Below are 13,513 nucleotides of genomic sequence, written 5' to 3'. Positions count from 1 at the left end.
CCCCTTAATCTGTTATACTCGAGGGAATGCAAGCCTAGTCTGTGCAACATGTCCTCATAATCTAACCCTTTTAGCCTCGGTATCATTCTGGTGAATCTGCGCTGCTCCCCCTCAGAGGTCAATATATCCTTCCGGAGGTGTGGTGCCCAGAACTGACCGCAATACTCCCGATGGGGTCTAACCAAAGCTTCATATACCTGTAACATAACTTCCCCCCCCCCTCTGTATTCCAGCCCCCTGGAGATAAAGGCCAGCATTCCAATAGCATTTTTAATTGTTTTTTGTACCTTGAGAAATTAACACTCTCTGGTCAATAGAATTATTGATTATATAATCATATTTTTGATATTTCTGCACAGACAAATATACTAATTCAATGTTAGTCGTTAAGTTTTAATGTAAGAACACAAAACCAAACTGAATATAGGAATCCAACAATCCTGCACTGATTTTCTTTTTGTATCTGTTGCTCTCTCTGCCTGAATGTATGTCTTTCTGCCTCTCTCTAGTTCTCTCGCTCCATCTCTGTAGTCATCTCTCTCTCTCTCTGCTTGCTTGGCCATTCCTCAACTTGCCTCTTGCCGTATTTCTCGCTCACTCTACATTATTACTTTAAATCACCAGTTTTGTACACTTCTAGAAATGAGGGCAAGGGGAAGTGGAACATGCTGTACTCTGTAGCTGATGATTAGAACTTGCCCTCAAGCACATTCACAAAACAGGGACACGTTACACCCCTCCCCCAACACAAGAGCTGATCCGGCAGCTGCTGTCCCAATATTTGTTTCAATAATATGAGGTTCAATAAAACTTACACTGCGGCTGACAGTAATCCGTGATAATGTGCTGTGTGTAAACACTGGCTATCCAAGACACCCTGAACCGTGAACCAAGGCATTTTGTGAGCAAGAATCCTTTATCAGTTTTTAAAAATTCCCATTTACTTTGCTTTTCCCCCCCGCCCCCTTCCTCTCCCCTGAAAGTGTCGACCTGCTGGGGCACAGTGTTTGCATTTCTATAGCGCCTTTCACGACCTCAGGACGTCCCAAAGCTCATTACAGCCAATGACAGTACTTTTTGAAGTGTAGTCACTGTTGTAATGTAGGAACTGCGGCAGCCAATTTACACACAGCAAGCTCCCACAAACAGCAATGTGCTAATGACCAGATGATTTTTTGTTTAATCTGATGTTGGTTGAGGGATACATATTGGCCCAGGACACCGGGGTAAACTCCCCTGCTCTTAGAGTCATAGAGTTATACAGCACAGAAAGAGGCCCTTCGGCCCATCGTGTCTGCGCCGTCCATCAAGCCCTGTCCAGTGCCAGGGGATCTTTTATATCCACCTGAGGGGGCAGACGGGGCCTCGGTTTAACATCTCATGTCTTTCGCTCGAAGTTTATGCGTAAGCCTTGGCATTGAGTGCCCCCCAGGGTATTTGATCATGGGCAGCATCACAACCAAGTTCTCACCCTACATCCACTTTCTAGCATGGGTTGTGGGATAACAGTCAGGAGCTGAAGCCCTGGCTAATTCCCCCTCCCTAACTCAGGAGTGCTGAGTCCAGTTGCAGTACCCCCTTTCACCACCCAAGTAGAGACCAGTTAACGCCGCACAGATTAATGACTGAAATCAGAACCTTCTTGGTGTGGACAGTTCAGATAAAATAGGATCAGGATAGGCATTGGGCAGGATCAAGATAGGTATGAAAGACAGACTTGCATTTAAGTAGCGCCTTTCATGACCACCGGATGTCCCAAAGCACTTTACAGCCAATGAAGTACTTTTTGAAGTGTGTCACTGTTGTAATGAAGGAAACACCGCAACCAATTTGCGCACAGCAAGCTCCCACAAGCAGCAATGTGAAAATGACTGAATAATTTGTTTTAATGGTGTCGATTGAGGAATAAATATTGGCCAGGACACCAGGGATAACTCCCCTGCTCTTCTTCGAAATAGTGCCATGGGATCTTTTCCGTCCACCCGAGAGGGCAGACGGGGCCTCGGTTTAACGTCTCATCCGAAAGACGGCACCTCCGACAGTGCAGCACTCCCTCAGCACTGCACTGAGACAAGATCGGAATCAGGCAGCATTGGGCCGGAGTGAGACAAGATAGGAGTGAGCGAGACGGGATCGGGGTGGGGCAGGACCATACGTTGAGCGTGATGTTTGCTCTGTTGCCAATAGAAATCAATAGAAACCCATAGCGACAAACACACCCCTATCATAAAACACAGGTAAGTGGAAGAGAGCACGTGTGTTTTAAATATCAGACTCTGGCATGTGGGGCAAAGTTCCCCGTTAAGCTGCACTGCCTCCTGCGCGGCCTGCCTCCCCCAACGTGTGGCCCATTCAAATGTTTGCGCATGCGCGGTATCTACACTGTAAAAGCTGGTGAGCGGACTGCGCGGGACCTTGCAGATGACTGCGTAGCCGTGCAGCTCATCGGGAACATTGGTGTGGGGTACATTTTAGAAATTTCTGGGCATTCAACCCACAAGTCAGACTAATTGATCTCAGACATGGACAGTGATGATCCCACCTCAAAAACACACCAGAGCAATTTTCAAAGCTCAATGACATTATGTCCTTATCCACCCTTTACAGGAAACAACTCACTGGAAGATGCTGGAGCATACATTAAATCCCAGTTCCTGGAATTAAACATGAAGAAAGATGTGAAGGAGATCTACTCACACATGACCTGTGCCACAGACACAGAGAACGTCAAGTTCGTGTTCGATGCAGTGACAGACATCATCATCAAGGAGAACCTGAAAGACTGCGGTCTTTTCTAAACCCATTCCTAACACTCCAAGGTATGGTCCATATCTGAATATATAAAACCCTGGTCAGAGCAATAAGGGCAATGGGAACAGTGCAGCTCAGAAACTCACAGAACAAAAACACTGCTTGAAATTATTTCATCGCATTGGCAATCTATCATCTCCACCGCTGCCATATTTCACTCTTAATACTTTATTCAATTGGTTTTCAAGCTTTTTGGGCTGGGCCCCACCAAAACATTCTCATAGCCTCCTGCCCAACTGGCTGCAAAAAAAAAACCACCTACCTGCAAAGCCCACATCACCGGCTCACTCTGTTCCCTTACTTCTGCTTTTCTCGCCCTCTCTCTCCTGTTTGCTTGTATAACACTTGCATCCCGTCTTCCTCTGTTAGTTGTGTTGTTGCATGGGGAGGCTGTGGGGGTGGAGAAGGAGCCAACAGATTGGGAGACTAAGGCAGGAGTCGGCAGATCAGGATTTGGGTACAAGACAGGGGCAAAGTGGGAAGCAGTGACAGATCGGGAATAGCGCCACTTCCATGCCCCACTAGGACAGGCCAACTGCCTCATCAGTGGATGCACCCCACAGATTACTGGGTGGCATATCCTTCTCCAGGTCACTATTTCTCCACAGGCCCTGTCGCAGCCAGTCCCCCTCCCTCTCTCTCTCTGGTGCCCTGCACACTTCATAGTTCCTCACCACCCTTTTATGGTGTCCTGCACTGTCTCTCCACAGTCCCTCACTGGTGTCCTGCACTGTCTCTCCACAGTCCCTCACTGGTGTCCTGCACTGTCTCTCCACAGTCCCTCACTGGTGTCCTGCACCGTCTCCCCACAGTCCCTCACTGGTGTCCTGCACTGTCTCCACAGTCCCTCACTGGTGTCCTGCACTGTCTCCACAGTCCCTCACTGGTGTCCTGCACTGTCTCTCCACAGTCCCTCACTGGTGTCCTGCACTGTCTCTCCACAGTCCCTCACTGGTGTCCTGCACCGTCTCCACAGTCCCTCACTGGTGTCCTGCACCGTCTCCCCACAGTCCCTCACTGGTGTCCTGCACTGTCTCCACAGTCCCTCACTGGTGTCCTGCACTGTCTCTCCACAGTCCCTCACTGGTGTCCTGCACTGTCTCCACAGTCCCTCACTGGTGTCCTGCACCGTCTCCCCACAGTCCCTCACTGGGGTCCTGCACCGTCTCTCCACAGTCCCTCACTGGTGTCCTGCACTGTCTCTCCACAGTCCCTCACTGGTGTCCTGCACCGTCTCCCCACAGTCCCTCACTGGTGTCCTGCACCGTCTCTCCACAGTCCCTCACTGGGGTCCTGCACCGTCTCCCCACAGTCCCTCACTGGGGTCCTGCACCGTCTCCCCACAGTCCCTCACTGGTGTCCTGCACTGTCTCTCCACAGTCCCTCACTGGGGTCCTGCACCGTCTCCCCACAGTCCCTCACTGGTGTCCTGCACTGTCTCTCCACAGTCCCTCACTGGTGTCCTGCACCGTCTCCCCACAGTCCCTCACTGGTGTCCTGCACCGTCTCCCCACAGTCCCTCACTAGTGTCCTGCACCGTCTCTCCACAGTCCCTCACTGGTGTCCTGCACCGTCTCTCCACAGTCCCTCACTGGGGTCCTGCACCGTCTCCCCACAGTCCCTCACTGGTGTCCTGCACCGTCTCCCCACAGTCCCTCACTGGTGTCCTGCACCGTCTCCCCACAGTCCCTCACTGGTGTCCTGCACTGTCTCTCCACAGTCCCTCACTGGTGTCCTGCACCGTCTCCCCACAGTCCCTCACTGGTGTCCTGCACCGTCTCCACAGTCCCTCACTGGTGTCCTGCACCGTCTCTCCACAGTCCCTCACTGGTGTCCTGCACCGTCTCCCCACAGTCCCTCACTGGTGTCCTGCACCGTCTCTCCACAGTCCCTCACTGGTGTCCTGCACTGTCTCTCCACAGTCCCTCACTGGTGTCCTGCACCGTCTCCCCACAGTCCCTCACTGGTGTCCTGCACCGTCTCCCCACAGTCCCTCACTGGTGTCCTGCACTGTCTCCACAGTCCCTCACTGGTGTCCTGCACCGTCTCTCCACAGTCCCTCACTGGTGTCCTGCACCGTCTCCCCACAGTCCCTCACTGGTGTCCTGCACCGTCTCTCCACAGTCCCTCACTGGTGTCCTGCACTGTCTCTCCACAGTCCCTCACTGGTGTCCTGCACTCTCTCTCCACAGTCCCTCACTGGTGTCCTGCACCGTCTCGCCACAGTCCCTCACTGGTGTCCTGCACCGTCTCTCCACAGTCCCTCACTGGGGTCCTGCACCGTCTCTCCACAGTCCCTCACTGGTGTCCTGCACCGTCTCCCCACAGTCCCTCACTGGTGTCCTGCACCGTCTCCCCACAGTCCCTCACTGGTGTCCTGCACCGTCTCCCCACAGTCCCTCACTGGTGTCCTGCACCGTCTCCCCACAGTCCCTCACTGGTGTCCTGCACCGTCTCTCCACAGTCCCTCACTGGTGTCCTGCACTGTCTCCACAGTCCCTCACTGGTGTCCTGCACCGTCTCTCCACAGTCCCTCACTGGTGTCCTGCACCGTCTCCACAGTCCCTCACTGGTGTCCTGCACCGTCTCGCCACAGTCCCTCACTGGTGTCCTGCACTGTCTCCACAGTCCCTCACTGGTGTCCTGCACCGTCTCTCCACAGTCCCTCACTGGTGTCCTGCACCGTCTCCCCACAGTCCCTCACTGGCGTCCTGCACCGTCTCCCCACAGTCCCTCACTGGTGTCCTGCACCGTCTCCCCACAGTCCCTCACTGGCGTCCTGCACCGTCTCCCCACAGTCCCTCACTGGCGTCCTGCACCGTCTCCCCACAGTCCCTCACTGGCGTCCTGCACCGTCTCTCCACAGTCCCTCACTGGTGTCCTGCACCGTCTCCACAGTCCCTCACTGGTGTCCTGCACTGTCTCTCCACAGTCCCTCACTGGTGTCCTGCACCGTCTCCCCACAGTCCCTCACTGGTGTCCTGCACCGTCTCCCCACAGTCCCTCACTGGTGTCCTGCACCGTCTCCCCACAGTCCCTCACTGGTGTCCTGCACTGTCTCTCCACAGTCCCTCACTGGTGTCCTGCACCGTCTCCCCACAGTCCCTCACTGGTGTCCTGCACCGTCTCCCCACAGTCCCTCACTGGTGTCCTGCACCGTCTCTCCACAGTCCCTCACTGGTGTCCTGCACCGTCTCTCCACAGTCCCTCACTGGTGTCCTGCACCGTCTCCCCACTGTCCCTCACTGGTGTCCTGCACCGTCTCCCCACAGTCCCTCACTGGTGTCCTGCACCGTCTCCCCACAGTCCCTCACTGGTGTCCTGCACCGTCTCTCCACAGTCCCTCACTGGTGTCCTGCACTGTCTCCCCACAGTCCCTCACTGGTGTCCTGCACCGTCTCCCCACAGTCCCTCACTGGTGTCCTGCACCGTCTCTCCACAGTCCCTCACTGGTGTCCTGCACCGTCTCCCCACAGTCCCTCACTGGTGTCCTGCACCGTCTCCCCACAGTCCCTCACTGGTGTCCTGCACCGTCTCCCCACAGTCCCTCACTGGTGTCCTGCACCGTCTCCCCACAGTCCCTCACTGGTGTCCTGCACCGTCTCCACAGTCCCTCACTGGTGTCCTGCACCGTCTCGCCACAGTCCCTCACTGGTGTCCTGCACCGTCTCTCCACAGTCCCTCACTGGTGTCCTGCACCGTCTCCCCACAGTCCCTCACTGGCGTCCTGCACCGTCTCCACAGTCCCTCACTGGTGTCCTGCACCGTCTCTCCACAGTCCCTCACTGGTGTCCTGCACCGTCTCCCCACAGTCCCTCACTGGTGTCCTGCACCGTCTCCCCACAGTCCCTCACTGGTGTCCTGCACCGTCTCCCCACAGTCCCTCACTGGTGTCCTGCACCGTCTCTCCACAGTCCCTCACTGGTGTCCTGCACCGTCTCCCCACAGTCCCTCACTGGTGTCCTGCACCGTCTCCCCACAGTCCCTCACTGGTGTCCTGCACCGTCTCTCCACAGTCCCTCACTGGTGTCCTGCACCGTCTCTCCACAGTCCCTCACTGGTGTCCTGCACCGTCTCCCCACTGTCCCTCACTGGTGTCCTGCACCGTCTCCCCACAGTCCCTCACTGGTGTCCTGCACCGTCTCCCCACAGTCCCTCACTGGTGTCCTGCACCGTCTCTCCACAGTCCCTCACTGGTGTCCTGCACTGTCTCCCCACAGTCCCTCACTGGTGTCCTGCACCGTCTCCCCACAGTCCCTCACTGGTGTCCTGCACCGTCTCTCCACAGTCCCTCACTGGTGTCCTGCACCGTCTCCCCACAGTCCCTCACTGGTGTCCTGCACCGTCTCCCCACAGTCCCTCACTGGTGTCCTGCACCGTCTCCCCACAGTCCCTCACTGGTGTCCTGCACCGTCTCCCCACAGTCCCTCACTGGTGTCCTGCACCGTCTCGCCACAGTCCCTCACTGGTGTCCTGCACCGTCTCGCCACAGTCCCTCACTGGTGTCCTGCACTGTCTCTCCACAGTCCCTCACTGGTGTCCTGCACCGTCTCGCCACAGTCCCTCACTGGTGTCCTGCACCGTCTCCACAGTCCCTCACTGGTGTCCTGCACCGTCTCTCCACAGTCCCTCACTGGTGTCCTGCACTGTCTCTCCACAGTCCCTCACTGGTGTCCTGCACCGTCTCGCCACAGTCCCTCACTGGTGTCCTGCACTGTCTCCACAGTCCCTCACTGGTGTCCTGCACTGTCTCTCCACAGTCCCTCACTGGTGTCCTGCACTGTCTCCACAGTCCCTCACTGGTGTCCTGCACCGTCTCCCCACAGTCCCTCACTGGTGTCCTGCACCGTCTCCCCACAGTCCCTCACTGGTGTCCTGCACCGTCTCCACAGTCCCTCACTGGTGTCCTGCACCGTCTCGCCACAGTCCCTCACTGGTGTCCTGCACTGTCTCTCCACAGTCCCTCACTGGTGTCCTGCACCGTCTCCCCACAGTCCCTCACTGGTGTCCTGCACCGTCTCCCCACAGTCCCTCACTGGTGTCCTGCACCGTCTCCCCACAGTCCCTCACTGGTGTCCTGCACCGTCTCCACAGTCCCTCACTGGTGTCCTGCACCGTCTCGCCACAGTCCCTCACTGGTGTCCTGCACCGTCTCGCCACAGTCCCTCACTGGTGTCCTGCACTGTCTCCACAGTCCCTCACTGGTGTCCTGCACCGTCTCCACAGTCCCTCACTGGTGTCCTGCACCGTCTCCCCACAGTCCCTCACTGGTGTCCTGCACCGTCTCCCCACTGTCCCTCACTGGTGTCCTGCACCGTCTCCCCACAGTCCCTCACTGGTGTCCTGCACCGTCTCCACAGTCCCTCACTGGTGTCCTGCACCGTCTCCACAGTCCCTCACTGGTGTCCTGCACCGTCTCCCCACTGTCCCTCACTGGTGTCCTGCACCGTCTCCCCACAGTCCCTCACTGGTGTCCTGCACCGTCTCTCCACAGTCCCTCACTGGTGTCCTGCACTGTCTCCACAGTCCCTCACTGGTGTCCTGCACCGTCTCGCCACAGTCCCTCACTGGTGTCCTGCACCGTCTCTCCACAGTCCCTCACTGGTGTCCTGCACCGTCTCTCCACAGTCCCTCACTGGTGTCCTGCACCGTCTCGCCACAGTCCCTCACTGGTGTCCTGCATTATCTTCCTCTAACATCTCAGGATGTTTTCCTTGTTCAGCCGTAAGACTAATTTAGATAGTCAATTATTGGATGCTCTCCACATTTCCTGAACCAAAACAAGCAAAACTCAAGTGATTTATAGTCATCCCCACAAGAGTATTAGAGCCATATAATACACTCACGGCCATTGTGTTCTAAAATCTACATTCAGACATCTCTTGAAGTAGGGTGACCATATTTTCTAAACTGAATCCGGGGACGCACAGGGTGGGAGCACAGCAAAGTAGCCAGGATGGAAAATGTACGATGCGCAGCGTAGCGAGGAAAAATCTTTTGTTATTTTGATGCAAACTGAATCTGCAATAATGTGGCCGCTGTTCACAACATCATCTGGCAGCAATCACCGGCTCCTCCCCCTCCTCACAGCCCGATGCTCACCCACACCATCGCAGGCCGCTGAGCGCGCTCTGATCTGGCTCCCGGGACATCCACACGGCCCGGTTCCAGCCGCCGCTCGATAGTGCAGTTACCAGCGGCCCCCATTACTCGGACATTCTGGCTCCGGGACCAACTTCTCTTCAACCGAATTTCGCAGGATTTTCCGGGGATTTGACGGGCGGGGGGAGATGGGGGTGGAGGGATGGAGCATGCATACTGTGTATAGAGCGCGATCTCTGCCTAAATTAAAGTCACTCATTAAGTCCATCCCTTCTACTGGTTGGATACAGGAGATTGACATCCCTCCCACCAATCGGAACCCGCCTCGTCGCACAGCCCCACCCACTTTATTAACCGACCGCAGGGCAGCTCGAGGTCACGTAGCTCCTGATTTGACACGTGCGTATTTGGGGACGAGTTTCCTGAACCGGGAACACAGTCCCTGGACAACGGGGATGTATGGTCACCCCATCTTGAAGACATTTTCCTCCAGCCTTAGGGGCCTACCACTGTACACAGGTTTCCAGCCTTACAGGCACAGTACTTTCCTCCAGACTTGAGCCTTACACAGAAGGGTGCTGTCCTCCAGCTTTAGGGCCTACAGAGCAGGCTGCTCACCTTCATTCCCAGGGCCTACAGAGCAGGCTGCTCACGTTCCATCCCTAGGCCTACAGAGCAGGCTGCTCACCTTCATTCCCAGGGCCTACAGAGCAGGCTTCTGTCCTTCAATCCCTAGGCCTACAGAGCAGGCTGCTCTCCTTCAATCCCAGGGCCTACAGAGCAGGCTTCTCTCCTTCAATCCCTAGGCCTACAGAGCAGGCTTCTCTCCTTCAATCACTAGGCCTACAGAGCAGGCTGCTCACCTTCCATCCCAGGGCCTACAGAGCAGGCTTCTGTCCTTCAATCCCAGGGCCTACAGAGCAGGCTGCTCACCTTCATTCCCAGGGCCTACAGAGCAGGCTTCTCTCCTTCAATCACTAGGCCTACAGAGCAGGCTGCTCACCTTCCATCCCAGGGCCTACAGAGCAGGCTGCTCACCTTCCATCCCAGTGCCTACAGAGCAGGCTTCTCTCCTTCAATCACTAGGCCTACAGAGCAGGCTGCTCACCTTCCATCCCAGGGCCTACAGAGCAGGCTTCTGTCCTTCAATCCCAGGGCCTACAGAGCAGGCTTCTCTCCTTCAATCACTAGGCCTACAGAGCAGGCTGCTCTCCTTCAATCCCAGGGCCTACAGAACAGGCTTCTCTCCTTCAATCCCAGGGCCTACAGAGCAGGCTTCTCTCCTTCAATCACTAGGCCTACAGAGCAGGCTGCTCACCTTCCATCCCAGGGCCTATAGAGCAAGGCACTCACCTCCACCACCAGGCCCTACACACAGCAAGTTGCTCTTCTCCACAGCGATGCTCTCTCCGTCTGAAATACTCTCTAATTCCACTACCAGAGTGTGCGCATGATTCTAGAGTTTACGGTTTAATGTACTCAGCCTTATGGAACTTTTCCTTTCTGGCATTAGCCAAGGTTGTATCTTAGTTTTATATTGTCATTCTGTTTGCTGTGTTTGCCTTTATGGCCGTCAATTACCAGTAAAAAGGACATTTAGCAACATCATGACAACAGACAGGATATACTGAGTAAAAGCATGATTCAGGAAACGTGAATCAGTTATTCCAGCCCACATTCTCAGACCAGTTTATTACTGCTACATGCAGCAGACCAAGCCATCGTCAACACTGCAGTTTTCAATCGGGCCATTGTATCACCAATATCCAAAGGCAGCAGTTCCCATTCACTGCACTGCCAGGCAGTCCCGAAGAGGCTGACCTAACATGGTATAATCTGTCTTATTATGGATGCTTACTGGCCAGCTTCAGAACCTTCTGCTCCGTTTAGTTCAGCTAGCGATAAATGTGTCAGTGATCTCACCTGAATGGGACTATTTCCAAACCAGAAAACCCCATACGCTGGCTCCTCGCCAGCTCCCTACACTAAGTCTTCTTTCCCTGTCAGTTTTTCCTGCCCACCATGAGGGAGCTGCTGGGCCGGGTGTTGTCTGCCACACCAAAATGTCTGAGATCACAAACTCTGTGGAATAGGAGATTGAAATGGTGTCCCACCATTCTGCCTTGCTGCTCATTAATCTGCAACGATCTTTCTTGATGTGCCTCCTCCACTCTGGAAGGTTGTTACCTCCAGACTGGGCTATTCCAATTCTCTCCTGGCCAGCCTTCCATAAACTTGAGCTTATCCAAAACTCTGCTGCCCGTGTCCTAACTCGCACCAAGTCCTGTTCACCCATCACCCCTGTGCTCACTGACCTACATTGGCTCCCGGTCCGACAGCGCCTCAATTTAAAAATTCTCATCGTCTTCAAATCCCTCCATGGCCTCGCCCCATCCTATCTCTGTAACCTCCTCCAGCCCGACAACCCTCCCAGATCTCTGTGCTCTGACAATTCTGGCCTCTTACGCATCCACGATTGTCGTCGTTCCATCATTGGTGGCCGTGCCTTCAGCTGCTGGGCCCTAATTCTGGAATTCCCTCCCTAGACCTACCTCTTTGACCAAACTTTAGGTCATCTGTCCTAATATCTCCTTATGTGGCTCGGTGTGAAATTTTATTTGATAATCGCTCCCGTGAACGTCCTTGGGACGTTTTACTACGTTAAAAGCGCTCTATAAATGCAAGTTGTTACTGTAATCTTTAATGGTTTAGTGCTACACTAAATGATCCATTTACCCACCTAGTCAGAGAGTTCCCCTCATCATATTGTTAATAACTGTGAATATAACATTGGTTTATTGACTTTAAAAAAAAATATTTTCCCCCAGGAGCTCTACGTTACTGTAAGAAAACTACCCATGAATTTCATCCCACCGCGATTGAATCCAGGGAGGCCCTGAACCTGGTCTGCAGAAGACATTCCAATCTGTTCGTTGACATTAGCTGTGATTTAGATGAGGATAGGAAAAACGGTTCCATCAAAAAGACAGTTTGACTTTCCTGTAATGATCTGATCAACCCAGCTGATTATCCTGCTGAAGGCAAAGATGTACTTTTAACCTAAAATTGCTTTCCTACGATAACATTGATACAACGGAACCCATCAACTGAACAATCCATGTTAATTGGATTGGAGAATTGTCTCGGTCTATCAACTTCACAATTGTTTGCGTTGGGTATAAATTGTAGCACTGTTTTCCCTGTGTATTAACACTAGCAAACTAGAGATCTGTAGTGGGAGCTCTTTTATGAAATACACAACTCAGCTTAGTTCATGCTATGGTGAGTTATGTTATTAAATCCATACGAATGTAATGCAGTAAGTATAATGCAATCCATACAGTAGTGAGCTGTGAGACTTATAGGGGGCTCTATTATAGAAAAGACACCCTTCAATGAATACGGTAGTGAAGTGTGAGAGCCATAGAGGGGGTATGTCTAGATGATGTACAGCTTAATCAATATTGTAGTGAATCAAGCCACCTATAGAGGGAGCACTTACAGGAAAGGGCCAGCTCCAGTCATCAGTGGAGTGAATTTTAATGGCCTGTAGAGTTTCCTCTACAGAACACGAACAGCTCAGTTGGTGGTGCGGTGAGCTCAAGAGACGAGTGCGCATCTCTGAATCCTTTCAGGAAATGCACAGCTCAGTCCATGCTGTAGTGAGCTATAAGACCTGTAGAGGGTGCTCTTGCAAGAAATTAACAGCCTGTTGAGTAGTTTGGAGTAAAATGGCTGCCAGATGAGTGCTGAAAAAATATTCTCCCACTTTTGTGTAAACTGAATAAAAGACCAGCAAAAACCTTAACACCTGTGGAATAATCATTCAAACTGAGAATTGACACCTGTGTCTGGGCAGCTTCCAAGGCAGTATGAATACTGGTTATTTGTTTTATAGTCTGTGAATAGAAATTTACACAAACACTGACCTTAACCTGGCAGTGAAGAACATCTCTCATAAGATTCAACATGTTCAATCACACAATGGATTTTAGATTCTATTTAATTATTGTACAAAATCTAAGTAATTCGATTGAGACACCAGATTTTCCATATAACAGACCAATAGCCAGACAATGCTGAGGGTTATTTGCTATGGTTAGCACGTGTGGGATGCAGAATTCCTAACAGAATTCTCTTTTTGCGTTGACTTGCTCTTCAGCGGAATTCATCTGGAGTTGAATACACTGCTCTGATTGCTGCTTCAAGAGGAAGTGAGCGTCTCCCTAGCATGACTAACACAGGATGCTCAAGCCAGGGGCGGAAGAACTGCGTCTAAATATACACATGCTGTATTTGTTAAGGGGGATGAGCGAATAGTATTACCATCACCGTTTCAAACATACTCTAACTGGTTATGCCAGCATGATTTGTGCATTTTTGTCAGCTCATGATGTGGGCAGTACACACCAAGTAAAAAACTATTCACCCATATGTGGCCCTATAAATCTTGGCCCAGAACAGTGGTCGCTGTTATTACTCCTTTGAAATGGACCACAACTTTAGGATTTAGCGCAGGCATATCCTAACGCGGAATTCCTGAAGTTGCATTCAGTCATTCACTGCTCCGACACAGGCTGCGCTGCAGCGTGGCCACTCT

The 13,513-nt window shown here is 53.1% G+C and overlaps 1 protein-coding gene across 1 annotated transcript in view; it reads left to right on the top strand.

The window, feature by feature from the left end:
• Positions 1 to 12,721, top strand: part of gnat1 (guanine nucleotide binding protein (G protein), alpha transducing activity polypeptide 1) — an 81,521-nt gene extending 68,800 nt beyond the window's left edge. Inside the window, exons 8-9 of the mRNA XM_086001980.1 lie at positions 2,608 to 2,819; positions 11,742 to 12,721. Of these exons, the coding sequence (XP_085858106.1) occupies positions 2,608 to 2,798 (191 nt within the window). The 3' untranslated portion in view covers positions 2,799 to 2,819; positions 11,742 to 12,721. The remainder of the gene's footprint in view (positions 1 to 2,607; positions 2,820 to 11,741) is intronic.
• Positions 12,722 to 13,513: the final 792 nt, after the last annotated feature.

The sequence above is a fragment of the Somniosus microcephalus genome, chromosome 11 (genome assembly GCF_052327205.1).
Source record: "Somniosus microcephalus isolate GS21.2 chromosome 11, FLI_Smic_1.0, whole genome shotgun sequence".
Taxonomy (NCBI): domain Eukaryota; kingdom Metazoa; phylum Chordata; class Chondrichthyes; order Squaliformes; family Somniosidae; genus Somniosus; species Somniosus microcephalus.
Note: the sequence above shows the minus strand (reverse complement) of the source record. Positions and strands in the feature narration are given on the sequence as shown.